The 25,752-nt window shown below is 34.7% G+C and overlaps 1 protein-coding gene across 1 annotated transcript in view; it reads right to left on the bottom strand.

Moving 5' to 3' along the window:
• Window positions 1-2,432: 2,432 nt before the first annotated feature.
• The window catches only part of LOC125676480 (uncharacterized), an 81,749-nt gene continuing 58,429 nt past the window's right edge, over window positions 2,433-25,752 (bottom strand). The window contains 8 exon segments of the mRNA XM_056160911.1: window positions 2,433-3,351; window positions 3,523-3,897; window positions 4,053-4,542; window positions 5,122-5,303; window positions 7,862-8,231; window positions 8,355-8,428; window positions 8,431-9,557; window positions 17,137-17,263. Of these exon segments, the coding sequence (XP_056016886.1) occupies window positions 3,293-3,351; window positions 3,523-3,897; window positions 4,053-4,542; window positions 5,122-5,303; window positions 7,862-8,231; window positions 8,355-8,428; window positions 8,431-9,557; window positions 17,137-17,263 (2,804 nt within the window). The 3' untranslated portion in view covers window positions 2,433-3,292.

Raw genomic sequence — 25,752 nt, 5'->3', positions numbered from 1 at the left:
ATATCTTGGAATGTCGAAATTACTACTTATTGTTGTATTAGGAGCTTGATAATGTGCCAAATGTGTACTAAATTCAACCACGGTTATTGCTTTGAACTATATTTTTTTTAGCACGAGGAATTCATTGTAAATATGCCCGGAAGTGTGTGAAAAAAGAATTAATTGCAAAAATTTTAAAATTAGAGGTCAAGGTCAAAAGAATTGAACAGAGCCAAATTCTCATAATGATGAATACATATGTATTTGTATTTAATTTTCGTGAAGGAATCAATAGGCTAGGAAGGTACAATCTAAAAATGTGAGTTCAAGGTCATACAGAAGACCAAGGTAAAAAAAAAAAGTCTGTACACAGCCTGTGGATAAAATTTGAAGGAATATCCAATATGTGAAAGTCAGAACCATGTAGATAGCTGGGTTGAAAGAAAGTTAAAACATCAGCAAGAGGAACCGATGTGATTTTAATGAAGACATTCTAAAAGCATTTCCTGGCACTTCTTTTTCACAATTGTCTATTTTCTAAAAGCGAGCTTAACGCAAAATTACCAACTATGAGATGATGTCATAAAGAAAATTACAGGCATTGGCGTGGGATGACTCTTGCTCTACATTGAATCTCTCTCATTCACAGTTCAAATGTTATAACTAATCTTCTCTCTCATTCACAGTTCAAATGTTATAACTAATCTTCTCTCTCATTCACAGTTCAAATGTTATAACTAATCTTTGGTGTTTTTGTCTACAGACAGTGTAGTATAAAACTACAGTTTAATTCCAGAACGTACAAAATCACACGATATCCACAGAAATACACAATTTATTGTCTTTAGTATAGCATCCTTGTAGGTACTATGAATGGATAAATTAAAGTATTACAATGCCGGATTGTATTACGAATTTCCTCTACTGTAAGCCAATTAAACAACTTGCTAATGTAAAAAAAAAAAAAAATCCGGTATTTCCAGAACTAAACATAAGATATCTATAATTTCATACATTCACATACGTGCGAATGAGTATGACAGTCATAACAAACACCCATTTAATTCAAATTGAAATTACTGTGCCCAGTACAGAAATGCAATGAAAATACAAAGAATGACAAGGTAACCTAACAAAAGTAAGTAATAATTGTAAACTAAAATGCTTTTACGAAAGTCCACTTTCTTTGATTGAATATTGTTTTTAGACTTTCAGTTCTCTTGCCAAATCCTGAAAGATAATTCTCCTTAGATCCCTAAAAATGACATGAAATCCTTTCAGAATAAATATACATGTAGCAAAGAGGAAACAATTAAAAACTTTATGATTTACATATCAAAGAATATATCCAATCAATTGGAAATCATAAGTTTCAAACACCTAATACAAAAATTGCACTCCTTTTAGAGCTTTATCAAATGCTACATTTACCTAATAAAAAGGGCCGTAATAATGCAATGCTGTACAAAATGGATGAAAGTGAATGAGGTGATGTTTTAAAGACCTCAACCTCCCATATAGCATGATTATCCTCCAAAATAGTTTAAAAAATCAATATATGCCTCCAGGGATGCATAAGCCGAGTTGCATGGGATACATTGTAAAGTCAGGAATGATGTGGCATATTCATAATTGTGAAGAACTAATTTCAGTTTTAAACTTTTCAAGTTACTGTCCAGAAACCATATTTCTCTGAAGTTTTCAATCTACTTTTGGTCACTGTGACCTTGACCTTTGACCTTTTTTCTCCAAAATCAATAGGGACCTTGCTTTGCTGGTATCCAACAATATCACCAAGTTTCATTTGATTCAAATTAAAAGAAATTCAAGTTATTCTCCGGAAACTGATTTGTTTTTGGAATTTTAAATCTATTTTCGGTCACTGTGACCTTGACCTTTGACCCATTTTCTCCAAAATCAATAGGGGTCTTCCTTACTTGGTACATAACAATATCATTTGATTCGGATGTAAACTTTCTGAGTTATCATCCGGAAACCAAATATTTCTGAAATTTTCATTCTATATTCGGTCACTGTGACCTTGACCTTTGACCTTTTTTCTCCAAAATCAATAGGGGTCTTCCGTACCTAGTACCCAACAATATATCTACGTTTCATTTGATTCAGATCTAAACTTTCTGAGTTATTATTCGGAAACCAAATTTTTCTGAAATTTTCATTCTATTTTCGGTCACTGTGACCTTGATCTTTGACAAATTTTCTCCAAAATCAATAGGGGTCTTCCTTACCTGGTACCCAACAATATATCAAAGTTTCATTTGATTAGATTGTAAACTTTTCTCGAGTTATCCGGAAACCAATTGTTGACGCCCAACCGCCCGCCCGCCCGCCAATCCGCATCACCAAACCAATAGCCGAGTTCAACTTCGTTGCAACTCGGCTAAAAATATCACATCATTCAGCCAGTGACGCAATTCTCCCTCATTTTCAGTGATACAAATAATATATGAAGCCATTGAAATTGTTTTCAATATAATGATGATTTTGGATTTACTATTTAATGCACCATCCTCAACTACCCCATCTTTCTAAATTTCATTCAGATCGTAAAATGTTGAAAATTTGATGCGTATTTAGCGGCCATTTTTGAAAATGGCAGCCGTTTCCAGGTCACCATTTTATTTCCTATCCTCAACTAGCCTACGTTATTGGTTACCAAATTTGGTTGAGAGCAGACAACACTGAAAACTTTACAAATTTGGACAGGGGTTTCCCTATACAGTAACTTTAGTTTCATTGTATCCCAAATAGCATATGGAATACTGAAAGTACCTATAAAGGCAGGAATAAAAATTAGGCGGGGGTTCTCCTCTGCATTATTGTTTAATTCAGAAATTTGACATGTTTCGGTCGAGTTCATTATTTTATTCCCTATCTTCAAATACCCCATCATACAAAATTTTGTTGATATAGGACATTAATAAATTGGGCCGGGCCGGGTGTTTTCTGTAAAGCAAAGTTTTTGTATCCTCATCAGCACGTGAATTAATGCCTTAAAAAGCATTTCAGAACCCCCTGTAAAAACTTGGGAAGGGGTTCCTCGATATACATTGAAGTTTATTGAGATATTTAACATGTTTTGACAGCCAAACTTTTAAAAAACTACCCCTACATGAAAAAGTTTTGTTGAGATCAGATAACTTTGAAAAATTGACGCGTTCTCCGTGGCCATTTTAAAAAGCAAATTCCGCCAGTTTAAAAACTCTGCATTGATATCATAAGATATTTATCATAAATTAGCTTGCAACCCAATGCTATTCTTTATCTTGAAAAGAAAGCAGGTGCAAAGTCACTATTTTGATCTCCTTCTCTTTGTTGTCTTTTGCTTTGTGTCCACTGGCTGACTTGTGTCTGCAAAACAGAATGACTTTAATTAGTATATAAGGTGCGAGATGTCAGTCAATAATCTCCTTTTTGTAACTGTCATCCTCAGGAAAACACAATTTGATCATTCTTCATACAACATGTGATTTACAAACTAGAAGAGATAAAAATCTATATCAGTCTACATCCTTTACATACCATCCGGTTCCTCATTGATGGTTGGTTGTTTCTGCAACATTGGTCTCTTCAGTTTGGCCTCTTTCTGTGCTGCCTCCTGCTCCTTTCCTGCAAAACATTCGTGAATAATTTTCTTCAACCTCACTAGTCCTGGATTTCTCTCTACTCCATATGCTGACTCCTCGTCAATGCTGACATCAATGGATGTGGAGGAGGTGGACGCTAATCTCACTTTTGTGATCTTCTTTGATTCACTCAGTCTGTCCTCCAGGAAATCCTGTAAAGAACTGGAATATTCCCTCGCAAACCGCTTTCCTTTCGCTTCCATATCGCCCTTTTCTAATGAGCTTTGTGGAGAAACTGAAATGTCACTAGTTCTTCTCCTGAGACTTTGCACTGCAAATATAATGATTCTACTGATTGCAAAAGGTAGTACATCAAAGTGTAATAAAATGCATTTCCCCCTGATTGTAACAGCTTTTACAAAGATTTTAATTTTACATGTTATACAATTTTTCTGTATTTTTCATAAAACTGATTTATTTACTGACTAGATCCATCCTTTTGCGACAGAGACATCATATCAGTGTCTTCATCATCAAGGTTAACATCCATATCCTCCTCCTCTTTCATCAGCTCTTCACAAGCATTGAAATCCTTCAGTAAACTGATTTCTTTAAAGTCCTCCTCAATAAAATAATCATCACCAGTCAAATCTCCATACTTAACTCGTTCCTTTTCTGGACATTCTCTGAACACATAGTTGAAGTTTATCCTTGTTCGTAGCAAATTAAACATTGGGTCCTTCTTGGTGGAGTCACTTTGAAGGGGCAACTGGGGAGGTGGTGATTTATCACTGTCATCGAGATCATCATCAGAATAATCATCATCTGAAGATGAAGCTGCAGAAACCTTCGCTCCGGTAAAAGCACCTGCTCTGAGCATGGTCTGTAGTTCATCATACGTGTAGACAAATTTTGTTGTTTCTTTCTGGCTTCTTCTCTTCTTTCGAGTCGCCTCAAACTTTCCACTCTCAAAGTCCTGTAACATATGCTATTTATGTATGTCTTTGATTTCTTTGTTAGGCCAAGTAAAATTAATTAGTAGATTATCATTCAAACTTCACAAAAGAATGGGGAGGGTGGGAGGATTTTATTTTTTATTTTTCGCCATGGTATTCTTGACCTCGAAAATGCCTTCTCTCATTGAGAAAAGGCATTATAAATCATAATTACATGTGCATTTGGGTTTCTAAAAGGCAAAGTGAAACAAAGTACGTTTACGATACCGGACCGGACATAAAAATATCCGGAAATCGTAATTTTGAAAAATAAAAAAAATCGGGGTGGGGCGATTTTCGAGGGGCGGGCGGGAATGATAATCTACTAATTAATTTTACTTGGCCTTACTTTAAACTCATGCAATGCTACCTTGTTCCGTTGTTGAAAAGTCGAAAAACTGCAATTTAATATTTCATGGTTAAAAAAACTCACCTACAAAATGACTGAAAAGGAAACTGGGATTTAGTGCTGCAGGATACATCACAAAACTCAAATTTTTCACATCAATGAATACCATTCCATACCATAAGACAAACCCTATGTCTGTCAATATGTATACCTTATAGAACTGGAGCGCTTTGGCTATTTTCTTAGTTTCTCTGACTTGTGTTAATGCCCACAAATGATTGTCTTTTATCAGCTGGTATTCTGGATGGTTCATGGGCAGACCTCCAAGCTTTGTCAAGTGCATTGCATGCTCATAGTAAGAAATGGCCTTATATAGCTTGTTAATGGGTTCATCTAGATATAATTATTTAAAAAATATGATTTCAATATCAAAACAAAGCCTTTGTGTTTGCTACAATACATGTATATTAATATGGTATTAATATCTATAATCTTGTTTGCTACAATACATTTATATTAATATGGTATTAATATATATAATCTTGTTTGCTACAATACATTTATTTTAATATGGTATTAATATATATAATCTTGTTTGCTACAATACATTTATATTAATATGGTATTAATATCTATAATCTTGCACTTTGAATTTTAAGCTGAAATAAATACTTTTGACATTAAAAATGGAACCCAAATGTAATATTCAACTATACATTCAATCATGTCCATGCAGTCTGCAAGAAGTTTACTCCATCCTTGGATGTGCAACACAGTGAAATGCAAAGACTGATGGTAATGATTAATCATGCAAATATACATGTATTTGTAGAGAAGTACCAGTATATAGATTCTGTGTAACAGCTGGATCAATGCTGAAAATAAATATACATATTAGTAGAAACTAATCATATACAGGGTCAATCTGTAAAACCTTTCTGAGTCCAGTATAGAATCATGAATTGATTTTTGAATATTCAGGTATTCAAATCATGGAATATGAAGGGGCTGTTGATGGAGAATCAGGCAGAGGTTAGCACATGGAATTTCTGAGATGGGGAAACTGTCAATGAATTTAGAATTACTTGTGGTCTTTGGTGTATAAGATAAAAATGATCTTTAATCTCTACTAATATAGTGGCTGTAATATTCCATGAAAACAGCAATAAGAACCATTAATCAAGGAATGATAACTCATATCCACAAGAAATGTCAGAATGTTAAAACTTAATTAAAAATTTTAATATATGTATATTACATAAAGATTGTATACACAAAGACTATTATAAACGTCATCACTATACTAATTTTGGAAAAAATATCTCTAGGTAAATTCAACTCTTAACTCTAACTTTATAGGTCCCAACATCCCCTCGTCATTTTTGATGATCCCATGTCTCTATCAGTCCCGGTTTTAAAGTCATACAACTTTCTATTATTAGGGTCCAAGGTCAACCTCCCTGGAGATACTAACTTGTAAGTCACAACACCCTTTTATCATTTCTGAAGATCTCATGTCTCTATCAACACCGATTCTAAAGTTATACCAGATTTATCTTCAAGGTCAGAAGTCAAAGTCGGTGGAGTCACTTGAGCTTGATACTGATTATATGAGTTTGTGTTAAAGGTCAAGGTAACTGAAGTCACATTTCCTTGACATTGATTTCTAGTTCCTATCATCCTTTCATTATTTCCGAAGATCCCATGTCTCTGTCAAACTGATTGTTCAGTCATCCCAATTTTATGTTTTAAGGTCAGAGGTCAAAGTCAATGGAGTCACTTGACCTTGATACCATTTTGTAGATCTTATCATCTTCTTATTATTTCTGATGGTCCCAAGTCTCTATCAATTCAAGACCTAAAGTTTTACGAGTTTTATGTTGAAAGTTGGATGTCAAGGTCACTGGAGGCACTTGAACTTGATACTAATTTGAAGATCCTATCATCCTTTCATCATTTCGCAAGACCCTATGTCTCTGTTAGACCGAGTTCTGATGAAATACTTTTTTTTGTTCCAAGATCAGAGATCAAAGTAACTGGAGTAACTTGACCTTGATACTAATCTATAAGTCCTGTAATTTTCTTACCATTTCTCAAAATCCCATGTCGCTATTAGTTCTGGTTTTAAAGTTGTGCCATTTTCATGTTTGTGGTCATAGGTCAAGGTCACTAGAGTCACTACGGTACCACTACAATCTACTTACCAGAGCTATTGTAAGTGCTCGTTTGTTTTTTAAATATTGACGAGTATACCATCTTTACAAGTAAAGGGTTATTGATTCATTACCTCGCACTAACCCTTGACATCAGTGACTATCAAAAGGTTGGGCTCGTTCCGATTGTTTCCACAAAAGAGTGGGAACAAATGAGAATGCGGTTCTATTTATAACAACGCGAAGCGAGAGATTCAAATAAAAACACGTGTATTGATACCTACAGTTATGGCAATTTCAATCGTTTAAGCAATACTGTCTTATAAGCAAAAAGGTTTCCAAACTTGATCTACTATCAATAAACGGAATTAGTACATGTACATGTATGTATATGTATGGAGATGTGTATAGGTATGTAGATGGATATTTGATATATTAATTTGATATAAAATGTGATAGTTGAATAAATATTACAAATAAAAAAACCCCGTAATCAGTAGTGTAAATATTACAATCGCGCGTGTTTATCATTATAGCAGTATGGGATCGCGTCATTTGTATCCATATACACCATAACAATATGCAGTGATTTCATTGGATGTTTTATTTATAGTGGAATGTGTAATGGTCTAATGAGCCCAACTTTTATATAGCGACTGATGTCAAGGGTTAGTGCGAAGTAACGACTCAATAACCCTTGACTTGTGAAGATGCGAGTATACTTTAAATATGCCATTCAAATGACTTTGAACTAATAAACAATACAAAAGAATTGAAGTGATCCTTGTAAATTCTTACATTTGTTTCCTAATTTGTTCTGAAAGTAGTCCCAGTACATATAGATGGCTCTTTCTATCTGAACAGTGGCCACGTCATGTACTGTCAGGGTTATTAGTTCATGAGGAGGTGATATAATCTTTTTCCTCAACTCATACGCTTCTACAATGTTGTCCTCAGCCAGCCCCATCTGTCTCAACTTCATCTCTACAAAAGCAAGTGATCGCTGGACTTCTGCAAAGCTGTCAAACTTTTCCATCTTGAAATGAGTGAACAATCTGATTGCTTGTTGATAATAGTTTTCTGCATCTCTAAAGCACTTTTCAGCCCAGACTTTGTCAGCTCTTTTTTCCAGTTCAAGGCCCTCTCTGTACAGACATTTTCCAATATTGTGGATGTATAATGGGATATCTATGTTGTTAAAGTTCGTGGATATGCTTTGTGCACAGAGAAACGCCTTTAAATGATTGTATTTTGATTGTTGAAGACTTGGTGGGTTCAAATTTGCATACACTTTCCCCAAAGAATTGTAAACCAATGCCAAATCTATCTTGTATTTGTTTCTAACAGCTTTTTCAAGTTTTTTCCCCATAGTTGTTTAACTTCTTCAAAATAATACTGCGCCTCAGCATATTTTCGGTCTTTGAGACATAGCTTCCCAGCAAAATAAAAGACAGCCCCTGCAACTTCAACATATGGCTCCATATTACCAGTGGTAGGAGAAATGCTTGGTAGTGTTTCATTCAATATACAATTCAAAATGTTCTCTGCTATTTCATTTCTGTCACTCTCAAAAAAATTTCTTCCCAGATATACTTGCCATAATGCAGTTTCCAAAAAATCCCCTCTCAGAATAGAGTGCTCAATGAATTTGCCCAAGAGTTTGAACTTTGCATAATCTTCAAGAAACAGATCTGCTACTTCTGAAATTTGTTTGCAAGTCAGAATTGACCTTGAACTCTTCTTCGATTTCAGCAAGTCAGGGTGGATCTTCTGGATCAAATCATAATATGTCTTCAGGTGAAACTTGAAATCTTTCAATTCTTTCCAAGCTTTGACACAATTTTTCTCGAATTTCTCAAAATTTTTACTGCTTCTCTTCTCTACATAATCGATAAATAAATGTTTGGCCTCATTAACTGGTGCTTCAAACACTTCATGTTTAGCAATTTGGCAGAGAAACTCACAAACTAGTGGATGCAAAGAAAATCTCACTTTCTTCGAGGCTGTATTAATGTCTTCTGTCTCCTCCCTACTCAAATCATCCACCTCAACAAAATGACGGCTCTTCAAATAAATCATATTTACATTCGTTTCTATCACTATTGGATGGTCATCATCCATACTCTTCTCACCCAACACATATGCTGCAGTTGGCAGATCGAATTTAGCTGTTCCCAATACGTGCAACTTTACCAGTATGTCTTGCTTGCTCTTGTCCAAGGTTTCGAATGTCTGGGTAAGACATTTGCTCTCCATTTGTAGGCCAGGGAAATCTTTTTCCAGTTTTTTGGCCAGCATTTCAACATTAACCATGCCACTTCTGATGGCAGCCCCAACAGATTTGATGGCCAATGGACTTCCCCCACACAATTCTACAATCTTCTGGCAGACGTCATTATCTGGTGGAGGCTGAAACAGTGAACTGGATGTAGGGAAAATAACTGTATACTTATTTTCTTCTTTATAAATGTAAGTTTCGGCATAATTGGCAGTACTCAAATGAGAATATTACACAATATGATATTTAAGAATGACTAATTTTGATGTATAAAACAATTCAACATGGTTAGAGCAGAAATAAGATTATAAAGGAAGATCCTGTAATTTGTCTTGCTTTAGAATGGATATTTTAATTCAACAATTAGTTTGTAGTTTTGACTTGGAGTTAAACACTAGTCTAGCCAATCCATCTTTTTACTTGAGGTTATAATCGGTCATGGTAGCCTAGAATTTAAGGCATCCGATTCACAACGGAGAGGTTGGCCATATTATGTACAATGTAATTCTTTTCGTTTGTCATCCGCAAATTTGACAATCTGGTTGTTCGTGTCGTGTTATATATATATATATATATATATATGATTGATTGATTGTATCTTCCTTAACGTCTTGTTCGAGAATTTTTCACTCATATGAAGACGCAAGGCTGGTGAAGGGCTTCAAATTTAGACCTATGCTCGGCGCTTACGGCCATTGAGCAGTGAGGGTTCTTTAGCGTGCCACACCTACTGTGGCACGGGTCATCCGTTTTTAAGGTCATCTCCGAGGACCCGTGACATTCACACCTAATGCCGAGCGTTTGGCGATGGAACTATCACTACCTGTTTTAAGGACTTGGGGCTGTCGCGGCCGGGATTCGAACCCCGGCCTACCGCATGCAGGGCGAATGCTCTAACCTCTCGGCCACCGCGGCGGTTTATATATAAAGCACAGAAAACACTTTCATTGGATACCCAAATATCACTACCCGTTATCACTATCAATATCAATATCACTATCACTACCAAATTTGGATATATATATATATATTGGCTAAGTGGTGGAAATTTTGATTCATTATGTACGTAATGCATTATATCTTCAATACAACCTATCATCAAGTCAAATTTTGTCTGACGTGTTTCATACCGATTGTTAGGCCGTTCTTGGCACATTGATTTTGACTACGGTGAACTCCGTTTACCTGATCAGGATATAGGGCTCACGGTGGGTGTGACCGGTGTACATTGGATGCTTACTCCTCCTAGGCACCTGATCCCACATCTGGTGTGCCCAGGGCTCCGTGTTTGCCCAACTATCTATTGTGTATTGCTTCTAGGAGTTATGAGATTGATCACTGTTCGTTATCTTCACCTTTTATCTATTGACTTCATAATATGTTTTAAAACCAGAGAGAATGAAAATCACTTGGCTGCAAGTGTAATTTCAATAGGAATGTTTTCATTGTAACTACGTTTTACAGCTTACTATCTTAAAGGACACATCGCATGTTTTTAAACTTTTTAATTTTTTCAGCAAAATTAATTCATTTCATGCCTAAAACTACTTTACATGTGTTTTAAATGAAACAGTTTGCGTAGTTTTCGAGTTTGAAAGCGATGAAATTCAAATCTTGCGATATGCATATTTTCTTCGATATTTTACGCGCCATTATCTGTGACGTCATATGCGACCTCGAGCGAGAAGATTTGAAAACAGTTGTTAGTCATTTCATAAACAGATTAGATTTAATTGACAAACAAACAATTATCACATTAACGGTTTGTAAATAACACTGCTTTAGGGTGTTTTGTGCCGTTTAAGGGTGTACTTGCTGTCAGTAGAGAGGCTTTGGACTGTGTTTTTTTCAATTTTCGAAGGAAGGTATGAGGGACAAGACGTGAATATTTTTTGTCGGCACAACGACTTTGCCATAAAAAAAACCCCAGTAGAATTTGTCCCTGTACTTTTTTAAACAAGCACTTGGACAAAGACGTAGATAAACTGTGAGAAAATGGTTCTATCGAAGCTACCCACTGGTACACATAGGCCTACGACATATGCTTTCCGTTCTGCTCTCAAATTCAATACACACTTGCACCAACTGACCTTCACCTTGTAGGCAGAACTTCGCTAGCAGTGTCTACCAACTGGTAGTTTTAAAAAAGAAATTTGAAGATAAAAGATAATTGAACTTTCAATTATAAATAATAAAATATGATATTTCCCAACTTTGAATTGAATTATAATGCTTTCATTTTTTTAAGGAACACGTACGTGTTTACAACAACAGCACGCCGCGCTCCTACTTCCTAAGTAACAACGTGTAGATAACAACAACAAAAATAATGATTAATAAAATTGCTTGAATAAAATAATTTAAAAGTATTGGGATTTTCACCATAAGTTTGATAATTTTTATTTTTATTTTTTTTCGAAATGCACCCGTGACAGTAGGCCTAGTTGTCAATGACACATAATCGTATCATAATTTAGGTTTATCTAACTTCTCCAAAAATAAATTTAATAATAATTGCACTGTTTATTTCAAAAAGCAACAACGCTAATTACAGTTGTTTACAGAAATGACATTACCATATTGTGTTTAGACAGTGATCCCATGTAAACATTATTTACTCGCAGATTTCATACTCGCTTTCCTCGCTACGTTTGGGTCGCTATTTGTATGCACTGGTGGCTAAAAGATTTAAGACTCGGGAAATTTGTCAACATCGAAATAAATGTTATCCATGGTAAATAAATTAGGCCCCTAAAACCCGAGTTTTTAAAACTATCTAACACTACTTTTACAACAAGTTGATCGACGAAGGTCGCATATGACGTCACTGTACCACGTGACTACCTATCTAATTAACTAGGCTTTTTGAAATCAGGGCTTAGATTTAAGTCCGTATTGTGGCTAATTATCGCAATACTTCAGCGAACGAACTATTACAATTAATTTCTATAAGCATAAAGAAGACAAAATGCATATAATTTTGTATACTTTGAAAACACGATATGTGTCCTTTAATGACTTGGGAATCTAACGGAAATGAAAATAGAATGTAAATATAAAAACTAAATTCAGTTTTGAAAATGCAGGAGGTATGCTTCACACTAGCAGAATTTCATGTATTTTCAAAAGTTAAAGAAGATGTGTTTGTGAAACACAAATGCCCCCGATAATGGCACATTCCGAACACAAGGGCAAATATCTTGGTACCAGTAGAAAGATCTTGTCAAAGAAATGATCATGTACAATATGAAAACTCTAATATTTACCATTTAGAAGTTATGACCAATGTAAAAAAAATAATTAAAAGTAGGTCAAATGTCAAAAGGTTCAATACCCATGGAAAGGTCTTGTCAAAAGGAATACTCATGTGAAATATCAAAGCTATATCACTTATTGTTCAAAACTTATTAGCAAGGTTAAAGTTTTCAAAAAGTAGGTCAAACTTCAAGGTCACGGGGTCAAAAACGTTGGTTCCCACAGAAAGGTCTTGTCACAAGGAATACTCATGTGAAATATCAAAGCTCTAACACTTACTGTTTAAAAGTTATTAGCAAGGTTAAAGTTTTCAATAAGTAGGTCAAACTCCAAGGTCAAGGTCACGGGGTCAAAAATGTTGGTACGCACGGAAAGGTCTTGTCACAAGGAATACTAATGTGAAATATCAAAGCTCTATCACTTACTGTTTAAAAGTTATTAGCAAGGTTAAAGTTTTCAATAAGTAGGTCAAACTCCAAGGTCAAGGTCACGGGGTCAAAAATGTTATTAGCAAGGTTAAAGTTTCAGACAGAATGACAGAATTACAGAATGACAGAGAGAACAAAAACAATATGCCCCCGATCTTCGATCTCGGGGGCATAAAAAGTTTATAAAGGGAACAGAGAACAACATACAGAGACACTTACAGTAAATGGTCTTCTGCAGCAGGCTTTGAACAGGTGAACCCCGTCTTGCTGACTCAGTCTTTGTAGTTCTAGTTCAAACAATTTACTGCCAAATCTCTCAATGTTTCTAGAGATTTTTTTTGTTTAACGTTGTATTGAATTCCTCATCAAGGACCAGTTTTTGTCTCACAGTAAGCAAAATTCGAATCTGCCGGTGTAATGAAATGATACATGAATGGCTGTGAGGGCAATAATAATTTCTTATCTGTATTGCACATTTACAGGACACCACCAATCATCTTCCAAAAGATGATATGGCTACTCCATAGATGGAAGAGAAGTAAACTAGGGTTTGTAGAAAAACGTCGTTTTCTACCCCTCGTTTTCTACCCCTATTTCGCCCCCATGGTAAAATTGAAAATGCCAAAATCTTGTTGCACATCTACAGGTCACCATCAATCATATTCCAAAAGATAATTTGGCTACTACTTAAAATTTTGGAGTAGTTCTTGGAAACAGGTTTGTGTAGAAAAACAATAATTTTTACCCCCATTTGGCCCCCAAGCTAAAATTCAAAATTCTATTATCTTATTACACATGTACAGGACACCTTCTATCATATTGATAGATTATTTGGTTACTATCTAAAATAAAAGAGGGGGTTGAGAAAGAAGAAAGTATGACAAACGGACGGACGGACCAGGGTGAGAAGAATTTACTCGAACTTTCTTTAGAAAGTGCAGGTATAGGAATGCTGGTACTTCCTTCTAAATTCAAATTCAAAATAGTGTACCACGTTTACGTTTCAATGTTTGATTTTGAATACTAATTTTAGGGTGGGTGGGGATGTCATTTGAATGGTTAACTTGTATAATGATAAATATACAATCGTCCTCTACATCATACATTAATCCATTACTATCATTTACTCGACGTATTTTAGATTAAGTTGGTTGTATATTGTTTAACGTCCAAATGTTTGGAAAAAATGAACTAAATCTAATACAGTAAAACTCACTTATAGTTAAGAGGTAGGGACAATCAAAAATTGAATCATCATAAATGTAATTCATCATATCCGGTCTACATGGGATGCTTACTCCTTGGCACTTGATCCCACCTCTTGTTTATCTAGGGATCCGTGTTTGCCCAATTCTCTATTTTGCTTATAGGAGTTATGAGATTATCGTTATCTTCACCTTTCAATCATTAAGTTCATAAATAGTTTAAAATCACAGGGAATTACTTGACTGTAAGCATGCATTCATTATAAGCATGTTCACTGTGACCACGTGTTACTATATTTACAGAACAAACAATAGCAACAACAAAAAGGTGGAAATTGCTTCTTTTTAATTCCCCAAAACGAACTGAAAACAGGTGTACATTCAGTGCTATAAAATTCACACATCAAATATTTCAAACAAAATAAACCGTCACCGAAAATATAGTATATCAATAAATTATCGTTGGTTCCATCCACTTTCACTAGGCATACAAGATTGTAATTATATGTCCAAATACTTTTATTTTCAGAAATATTCAAAAATATTAGATAGACTTTTATACAGGTTCATAAACTACATATTGTACAGTTTATAGCCATTAATCAAATTCCCAAGAAATAATACACATACCAACTCACTTCTTTTTTATAATATTTCTGCAGCAATTGTAATGAAAATCATTTCACATTCTGTCGCGAAACTGCTGATTTTCTGAGTTACACAGTCATAACTCTATCAAAATTAGACTTGAAATGACCCCACGAGAATTTTTTGTATAAATGAAAAAAAAAACCAGTTTTGTATAAAAACAGTACATAAGTAAATATTTCACGTGAACTGAAGGTATTACATGTATAATGAACAATTTTGAAGGATTTAAATCAACATAAAAGTTTATTGATAAATAATGATGAAAGTGAAGCAGATGAAATTCACATGACTGGTAAATGATTAGAAGCTGACCTTTTTGCACTTAAGACTTTTTGGAAGAGTTGTCTGCCCTTTGTAAAAATAAGAAAAATCTAATTTTCTAAAAATGTATGTGGTCAATGATTAATTTTATTTCATATTTTCATAAAAAGAAAGTGTATGTAACTTTCTACCAAGAGATTAGTATGAAAATATAATTTGTTTTTAAAATATTGTAATAAAACATGCTTTTCCCATATACTTCAATGTTAAATTCTAGGTGAAATAAATCAAACAGTAAACAAAATTTTTAAAATTCCTATGGTGGATTATTTTTATTTGATGAACCCTTCAAAATAATACCATGATTACAAATATTCCACCATCCATTTATTAGATATGAAATATCGTCATTATACATTGAATACCTTAAGTCATATACATGTATACGTAACTCACATGGTTCAATTAATCTTCATCCTCATTCATTCCACTTTAAAATGGTAACATTTTTAGATGAATTGATTGGTAAAACTTTAATCCCTCTTTTTCTCTCTTTTTATATCACAATATATAGACTGAGTGTTTGTAAAAAGCTCAAAACGTGTCCAAAATGCAGAATATGAAATCAATGCTAAACATCTTGGCCAAAAAGCATTCTGGTCCTGACCAAACTGTCAACTGTTCGTTTTCCATCTTCAAGCATTCTATTCGTGACAAGAACCGTTCCATTCTAGCTGGGCAATCAGAAACATTCATTACCAAACCTTTCAGTTTGTGTTCACTGTTCCCCAGTGTAGCAGTACACTTCAGGGTTTGTCTGTGTTACATATACTACCAGTGGTGTATGACAATGACATGTGCCACTTCCACTTTAGTTGCGTGTTGTCCTTATGTTAGTGGTTAATACTTTAAATCATAGTGAATTTCATGTAATACAATTTGTAGAAGCCCATAAAATCTTTAAAAAGATATACTATGCATTTACCTTTTGTATGTCTGTCCATAAACACAATTTTCTACAGTTCTTTCCTAAACATTTTTGATTTGACTATAACCATCTCATTTACTGATGAAAGGCACTTATACTTGACAAATAGCTTACCTGATCAGAGGGTGTTTCACATATACTTGACATATAACTTACCTCATCGTGTGGGTCCATTCATTCCTACTCACCCGTTCTCATGAATAATTAATGAGGCAATTTGTATGGGCGCTCATAGTAGACCCTGAGCGAATTTGTCCGATCAACAAGACGCTTTCAGCCCAATTTCGGTATACAACTGTTGTGATAGCATAGTTAAGTTAATGTTACCTTTAAAAACAGAAGAGTTCTGTTACAATAACGATTACTTTGATTGGACGATATTTTAGATATCTATTCATGAGAACAAGCGAGTAGGAATGAATGGACACACGGGTGATGGAGATAGAACGAAGTGTAATCAACCGTGGGTTTCCGACGATGAACTTACAGGATCAGAGGGTGTTTCACTTATACTTGACATATAGCTTAGCTGATCAGAGGGTATTTCCACTGTTTTGTGTATATTAATGCAATTAATTATCTGCAATCAATGTTATATGGAAAGGGAGTAGAAATACTTAGCAAAAGAATAAATCACTTCAGTAATGTCATACTGATTTGCTGTGACCTTGATGCAAAGTTATGAATCCAAATTCAAGATTTTAGAGACTTCAAGGTAATTCACCTAAAGTCAAGGATTTGGTCGTCTACCTTTGAGTGTACCCAGGTAAAGTGTGGTTGGTGATAGATTAGGCCAATTTTGACAATTAGAAGACAATGAGAGAGAGAGAGAGAGAGAGAGAGAGAGAGAGAGAGAGAGAGAGAGAGGGGGGGGGGAGAGTTTATAATTCCAGGATAGATTACCATAACCTCTTATATGGAATAAATTGTTAGCGATATTCATTTTTAGCGAACTTATCTTTCGCTAATAATGCAAAATTAGATCCTCGCTAAAATTTCATTTCTGCTTATACGGTACCTCTGTGTCCAAGACTCTGATATCTGAAGTGAATTTTTCCAAAAAGGGAAACAGCTCAGCTTTCGCCTTACGACTCTTCATCATGTCGTCCAGGTTATCCATGAAGAAAATAGTCCCTATAATTACCAGGCATAGTCATCAAGTATGTATTCACAAAGTACTGACAGAATAGTCCCTATAATTATCAGGGATAGTCACCAAGTATGTGTTCACAAAGTACTGACAAAATAGTCCCTATTATTATCAGGCATAGTCATCAAGTATGTATTCACAAAGTACTGATATTTCTATTCCTGAAAAAAAAATCAAGTGAACAAAATCATAGCGTAGCAATCTGGAAAGAAATTTACTGTAACCCATCGATAGATTAGGAACAATTCTTGGGTTTTTAAATATTGTATTCTATGGAAAAAAACCTACAACATTCGTACAAAATATTTAACGTTCATACTTTACATGCAGTTCACTAACTCTAAATATCACCAAATTAACTCGGAAAGATTTCTTATATTAAATGTATAGCATTAAACTCTGAACTATTAATATAATGATAGATAAATCTTATCAGTCTGCATAACCCTATACAATATTACTTCATGAGTTACGTGCTTCAACCTTGACGGTGTGCGTAGGTATGGGGCGGACAGGTAAAAATAGTTTTTTTTAGTAGGTATGTGAACACAACTCACACACTCTCTCTCATACACTCTTTCCCTCTATCTCTAACCAGTCACGTGACATACCAACACAAAGGACATAAAACAACCTGAACAACAAGTAGGTGGATCCGAGATCCAACACCTGGCTACATTACAAACATAGCTAACGCAACAAACCGGTTGCTTAATAGACCGCGTATTGTTGCTTTGACAGTTTCATCTTGTTTCATGATATCATGTATTTCAGACCTGCAGTTAATAAAACTTAATCCCCAAATTAAAATTCCTAGAATTATGCTTTTTCATTATACGCTAATCACTAAATAGGTATGCTTTCCTGAGGGATTTACAATTAAAATATGAAGCTGATGATAAATAGAAAACAACTGAAAAAACACAAGGGACTGAGATTGTACTCATAAAGTATAGAACATGAAATGTTTTTGCTATGAGTGATTTGGCTTTGGACAATGCAGTAAAATATTTACATTCACTGTCAATGTGTATTCTGTTTAATTTCTATTGAAATCCATTGCTTATCATTTGCAACTATGAAGACACAATTTGTTTCAATCTAGCCGGTTTTAGTGCTGTGACTCCGCATGTGAATATACACATTCCTCGAACTCCATTACATATTTCGCTGCATTGTTGAAAAATCTTTTATTTGAATATAGAATGATAAATAACACTTTAAAACCTATTATATACAATGATTTATTTTATGAATTTCGAGTTTGTCCTTCGTGGACTAATTCCATCCCCATCGTTCAAATACTCAGTATATGGAACACCAAATTAACATAAACTCAAATAATTGAAGATATCTTTTATTATTTGAAGTTATCATCAATTTAATTATTGCGCGCAATAGTTGAATTGATGCGCTCATCAAATCAATTATTGCTATCATCAATTGAAATGATGCATCATTGCTCCCATTAATTCAATTGATGCGCGCATCAATGTGGTTGAATTATTGCTCACAAAATTTTGGAGATCGGTATAACTGATTTGATGATCTCTTCAATTCAATTGAAGATATCTCTAATTATTATGTTCCCCAAACAAAGTTTGGGAACATATTGTTTTTACTCTGTTTCTTATTATGTTCCCCAAACAAAGTTTGGGAACATATTGTTTTTACTCTGTTTCTTATTATTATTATGTTCCCCAAACAAAGTTTGGGAACATATTGTTTTTACTCTGTTTCTTCTTCTTATTATTATTCTTTTTCTCCGGTACTTTTTTGTCCGGTAGTGTTCTCAGAAACTACAAAAGGGATCGATATGAAACTTTCCAGGATGATAGTATAGCGTTTGTAGATGTGCATAGTGATAGTCATTTTGTTTGCACGTGCATGCACGCGCGCGCACGTGCATTGCAATTTTGGTACAAAAAATGGAAAATCAGAATATTGAAGGAAGCGATATAAAACCTAAATAGGATGATAGCATATCATTTGTACATATGAAAAATAATAGTTATTTTGCCAGCACGCGCACGCATGCGCGTGCACGCGCATTACAAAATTTGTACGCTAACTTTGGAATCAGTCTAACTTTTTTGTTGTTCATTGAAATGGCTTGAAATTCATATCATAGGTAGATATTGAGACCCTTAACTGATTTACATGGTCAAAATTACCAATTTGCACGCGCATGCACGTGCGCTTCATTTTGATTGGATAATGCTAAAACGTTTGTAACTATCTTATTTATGAAGCGAATGAGATGATATTCACAGCATATGTAGACAATATGTGTATCTATATGTTGGTGTAACAAAAAATGCCAACGCACACGCGCATGCGCGTGCAACGTTTTTTAAATGTTCAATTTTTAAAGGACGATAACGTTTTTGTTTTTCATCAAATTCTATTCATATTAGGGGTTTAGATGTATCTCGGTACTCCTTACAAATTGCTGTGGTTAGAATTAATGCTCAGCACGTGCATGCACGTGTGCTGATTTCTGATTGGACGATTTTAAAATCGCTATAACTTCCTTATATTTGGTGGAAACGTTATGAAATTCATACTGTGGGCATATGATACAAATGCCTGTTGAACGACATCAACAAAAATTCGGAATCATACACGCGTGCGCGTGTATGCACGTGCAACGCTTTCTTTCATTTCTTGGTACTGAAATGACCATATTGAACGTACTACATGTAATTAAAGGCTAAAATAAAATGATTTTTTCCTATAGATTCACAAGGACATCACTTTTTAATTGGGGGAGGTTTGGGGAACATCTGTAACGGTCCCCGTTACAATTAGAACTAGTTATTATGTTCCCCAAACAAAGTTTGGGAACATATTGTTTTTACTCTGTTTCTTATTATTATGTTCCCCAAACAAAGTTTGGGAACATATTGTTTTTACTCTGTTTCTTATTATTATTATTATTAAGGTCTTCCGTCTCCTGCGGAAGACCTTACTATTATTGTTCGCGTTCTTCTTCTTCATTATTAAGGTCTTCCGTCTCCTGCGGAAGACCTTACTATTATTGTTCGCGTTCTTCTTCTTCATTATTATTATTATTATTATTTTCCTTGGTAGTACACGCGTTTTTCTCAGCCATTTCTCGATCGATTTTCACGAAATTTTCAGGAAAGATGTCTTTTGGTGACGAGACTTTGCTTGTAAAATTTCGTGCTTGACGTCACTTCCGGACAGGAGTTATCTCTCTTTTAGTGACTTTTTGAAGGGCCTTGTTGTCCACACATCTCCTCCGTTAGTTTTGAAGCTAGAGTCTTGAAATTTCTACACAAGATAGAGTAAACATTTTAGAAGATTTGTGGGGGATTCGATTTTACCGGAGGCGATTTGCCTAAACGCTCGCCTGGACCTGAAAAAATGGATACCAAAATTTTTCGCCGATTTCGGCGATTTTTGACCTTTGATCTCCAATATCTTTTTTCTTGCAAATATTTTGTTAAGACATGTAGAACAAAAGTTGTGCACATTTACGAGATCTTTTCGAAAATATCAAGATTTAGGGGCTAGCCCCTTCAATTAGGGATCTAGAAGGGCTCAAATTCTAGATCAAATATCTCAAAAATCGTTCATATTTTGATATAAGTCAAAGAACAAAAAATGTTCATCTCAACAATCCAAATCTATTCATATAAAAATTTAGGTCATATGTTACGTAATAAGGGATTTTAAGGGCCAAAATCATAAATTTTTTACCCCTTGTATCTCGAAAACGACAATTATTTTGAAAAGCAATAAAGAACAAAAGTTGTTCAGAATGATGATCTGAACAATATGCATATTTCGTTTTTACCCTATGTGGCCCCGTTAGGGAGCTACAGTTTGGCCCCTAAAAATTACTTCTAGAAATAACTCGAGAACGGTAAAGAATTTCTAAATATTTGTTGAACAAAAAATGTTTGAAATGTCATGACCTTTCTTACGATATCAAGCAAAAGGGGCTGACCCTTTAAATTAGGGGCCCAGAAGGGTCCAAAGGTTTATGAGAATATCTCAGAAACTATTAATATTTTGTAATAAGTCATTGAAGCGGAAATGTTCATCTAAACGAGCTTGTTCTTATCAAATCAAAAAGTAGGTCATATGTTACGTAATAAGGGATTTTAAGGGCCAAAATCATAAATAATTGACGCCTCATATCTTGAAAACGACAAATATTTTGAAAAGCATTATTGAACAAAAGTTGTTCAGAATGATAATCTAAACAATATGTACATTTCGTTTTTCCCCTATGTGGCCCCGTTAGGGAGCTACAGTTTGGCCCCTAAATATTTCTTGTAGAGATAACTCGAGAACGGTAAAGAATTTCTAAATACTTGTTGAGCAAAAAATGTTTAAAATGACAAGACCTTTCTTACGATATCAAGCAAAACGGGCTGGCCCTTTAAATTAGGGGTTCAGAAGGGTCCAAATGTTTTTGAGAATATCTCAGAAACTATTAATATTTTATAATAAGTTGTAGAAGCGGAAATGTTCATCTCATCGAGCTTGATCTTATCAAATCAAAAAGTAGGTCATATGTTACGTAATTAGAGATTTTAAGGGCCAAAATCGTAAATATTTGACGCCTCATATCTTTAAAACGACATATTTTTTGAAAAGCATTATTGAACAAAAGTTGTTCAATGTGTCATAACCTATCGATCAATATCAAAAAATGGGTCTGTGGGCCTCATGGCTCGCCTGTAGAGTCGATTTTTGTCGATATCAGTCGATTTCAAAAACTTGTAACTGGTAAATATTTTGTAAGGACATATTGAACAAAAGTTGTTCAGTTTATCGAGATCTATCGATTGATATCAAGAAATAGGCCTATGGTCCTAATGGCTCGCCTGTAGAGTCGATTTTTTGTCGATATCGGTCGATCTCAATAACTTTTTACAGGTAAATATTTTGTAAAGACATATAGAACTAAAGTTGTTGAGTCTATAGAGGGCTAACAAATGACATCAAGAAATAGGCCCGCAGGCCTTATGGCTCGCCTGGATAGTCGAATTTCAAACGAATTTCACCGCAACTTTGCTTCAGAAGCTTATGATATGAAAAATTGATTATATCTAAAGTGTCTTAAAGTCGGAAACTAAATTGGGACTCATTTGTCTTTTCTTTTTTTTTTTTTTAACTCCGAGTGCATCAACAAATCGGACGGAAGACCTACTCGTTGCTCGCAACGAGATCGTGTCTAGTTAGGGTCTTCCGTCTTCAGCGGAAGACCCTTCTATTATTCTATTGTTGATTTTTCACTTTTCTTATTATTAAGGTCTTCCGTCTCCTGCGGAAGACCTTACTATTATTGTTCGCGTTCTTCTTCATTATTATTATTATTCTTCTTCTTCTTATTATTATTATTATTTTCCTTGGTAGTACACGCGTTTTTCTCAGCCATTTCTCGATCGATTTTCACGAAATTTTCAGGAAAGATGTCTTTTGGTGACGAGACTTTGCTTGCAAAATTTCGTGCTTGACGTCACTTCCAGTCAGGAGTTATCTCTCTTTAAGTGACTTTTTGAAGGGCCTTGTTGTCCACACATCTCCTCCGTTAGTTTTGAAGCTAGAGTCTTGAAATTTCTACACAAGATAGAGTAAACATTTTAGAAGATTTGTGGGGGATTCGATTTTACCGGAGGCGATTTGCCTGAACGCTCGCCTGGACCTGAAAAAATGGATACCAAAATTGTTCGCCGATTTCGGCAATTTTTGACCTTTGATCTCCAATATCTTTTTTCTTGCAAATATTTTGTTAAGACATGTAGAACAAAAGTTGTGCACATTTGCGAGGTCTTTTCGAAAATATCATGATTTAGGGGCTAGCCCCTTCAATTAGGGATCTAGAAGGGCTCAAAGTCTAGATCAAATATCTCAAAAATCGTTAATATTTTGGTATAAGTCAAAGAACAAAAAATGTTCATCTCAACAATCCAAAGCTATTCATATAAAAATTTAGGTCATATGTTACGTAATAAGGGATTTTAAGGGCCAAAACCATAAATTTTTTACCCCTTGTATCTCGAAAACGACAAATATTTTGAAAAGCAATAAAGAACAAAAGTTGTTCAGAATGATGATCTGAACAATATGCATATTTCGTTTTTACCCTATGTGGCCCCGTTAGGGAGCTACAGTTTGGCCCCTAAAAATTACTTCTAGAAATAACTCGAGAACGGTAAAGAATTTCTAAATACTTGTTGAACAAAAAATGTTTGAAATGTCATGACCTTTCTTACGATATCAAGCAAAAGGGGCTGACCCTTTAAATTAGGGGCCCAGAAGGGTCCAAAGGTTTATGAGAATATCTCAGAAACTATTAATATTTTGTAATAAGTCATTGAAGCGGAAATGTTCATCTAAACGAGCTTGTTCTTATCAAATCAAAAAGTAGGTCATATGTTATGTAATAAGGGATTTTAAGGGCCAAAATCATAAATAATTGACGCCTCATATCTTGAAAACGACAAATATTTTGAAAAGCATTATTGAACAAAAGTTGTTCAGAATGATAATCTAAACAATATGTACATTTCGTTTTTCCCTATGTGGCCCCGTTAGGGAGCTACAGTTTGGCCCCTAAATATTTCTTGTAGAGATAACTCGAGAACGGTAAAGAATTTCTAAATACTTGTTGAGCAAAAAATGTTTAAAATGACAAGGCCTTTCTTACGATATCAAGCAAAACGGGCTGGCCCTTTAAATTAGGGGTTTAGAAGGGTCCAAATGTTTTTGAGAATATCTCAGAAACTATTAATATTTTATAATAAGTTGTAGAAGCGGAAATGTTCATCTCAACGAGCTTGATCTTATCAAATCAAAAAGTAGGTCATATGTTACGTAATTAGAGATTTTAAGGGCCAAAATCGTAAATATTTGACGCCTCATATCTTTAAAACGACATATTTTTTGAAAAGCATTATTGAACAAAAATTGTTCAATGTGTCATAACCTATCGATCAATATCAAAAAATGGGTCTGTGGGCCTCATGGCTCGCCTGTAGAGTCGATTTTTGTCGATATCAGTCGATTTCAAAAACTTGTAACTGGTAAATATTTTGTAAGGACATATTGAACAAAAGTTGTTCAGTTTATCGAGATCTATCGATTGATATCAAGAAATAGGCCTATGGTCCTAATGGCTCACCTGTAGAGTCGATTTTTTGTCAATATCGGTCGATCTCAATAACTTTTTACAGGTAAATATTTTGTAAAGACATATAGAACTAAAGTTGTTGAGTCTATAGAGGGCTAACAAATGACATCAAGAAATAGGCCCGCGGGCCTTATGGCTCGCCTGGATAGTCGAATTTCAAACGAATTTCACCGCAACTTTGCTTCAGAAGCTTATGATATGAAAAATTGATTATATCTAAAGTGTCTTAAAGTCGGAAACTAAATTGGGACTCATTTGTCTTTTTTTTTTTTTAACTCCGAGTGCATCAACAAATCGGACGGAAGACCTACTCGTTGCTCGCAACGAGATCGTGTCTAGTTATTATTATTATTCTTTTTTTTTCTCCTTACCGATTTTTGTGCAGAAGATTTCTCGGAGATGGATGGATCAATTTGGTTGAAATTTTCAGGATTGATGCGTTGCCATTTGAAGTTTGTACCGCCGTTTCAATTTTTGAAAAATCACTTCCGGTTGGAAGTTATCCCCCTTTTATCGATTTTCAGATGACCATTTTGTCCAGACAAAAACTCAAAAATGATAAAAGCTAGAGTGCTGAAATTTTCAGTGATGTTAGACGACATGTTGTAGTTGTGCACCTGGGTTTTCAAAATTTCCGGAAGTGCCTAGTATGGAAGCTCGGTAGGGGTCGAAAATGGAGTTTAAAAAAGTGTCTCATTTTTCTCCACGTTTTAAATCATAACTTTTTACTCGTAAATATTTTGCTTAGACATATATAACCAAAGTTGTACAGTTTATTGAGATCTTTCGTGTCATATCAAGAAATGGGCCCATAGGCCTCATGGCTCGCCTGAACCATTGAGTTTCTGTTACAATGATTAACTTTTTTCTCACGAAACTTTTGATAAGAAATGTAGAATAAAAGTTGTTTAGGTTTGCAAGATCTATCTAATGATATCAAAAAATAGGCCTGCGGGCGTCATGGCTCGCCTGAACAGTCGAATTTGTATCACAATTAATAACATTAATAACTTTTTTCTCGAGAAACTTTTGACAAGACATGTTGAACAAAAGTTGTTCAGTTTCGCAAGCGTTAACTAACGATGTTAATAAATAGGCCTGCGGGTCTCATGGCTCACCTGAACAGTTGGGTTATTGTTGCAATCTATAACATTTTTGTCAAGAAACTTTTAATAAGACATCTTGAACAAAAGTTGTTCAGTTTTGCAAGATCTTTCGAACAACATCATGAAAAAGGCCAACGGGCCTCATGGCTCGCCTGAACAGTTTCATCAGTGTCACAATTACTAACTTTTTTCTCGA

The sequence above is a fragment of the Ostrea edulis genome, chromosome 3 (genome assembly GCF_947568905.1).
Source record: "Ostrea edulis chromosome 3, xbOstEdul1.1, whole genome shotgun sequence".
Taxonomy (NCBI): Eukaryota; Metazoa; Mollusca; class Bivalvia; order Ostreida; family Ostreidae; genus Ostrea; species Ostrea edulis.
Note: the sequence above shows the minus strand (reverse complement) of the source record. Positions and strands in the feature narration are given on the sequence as shown.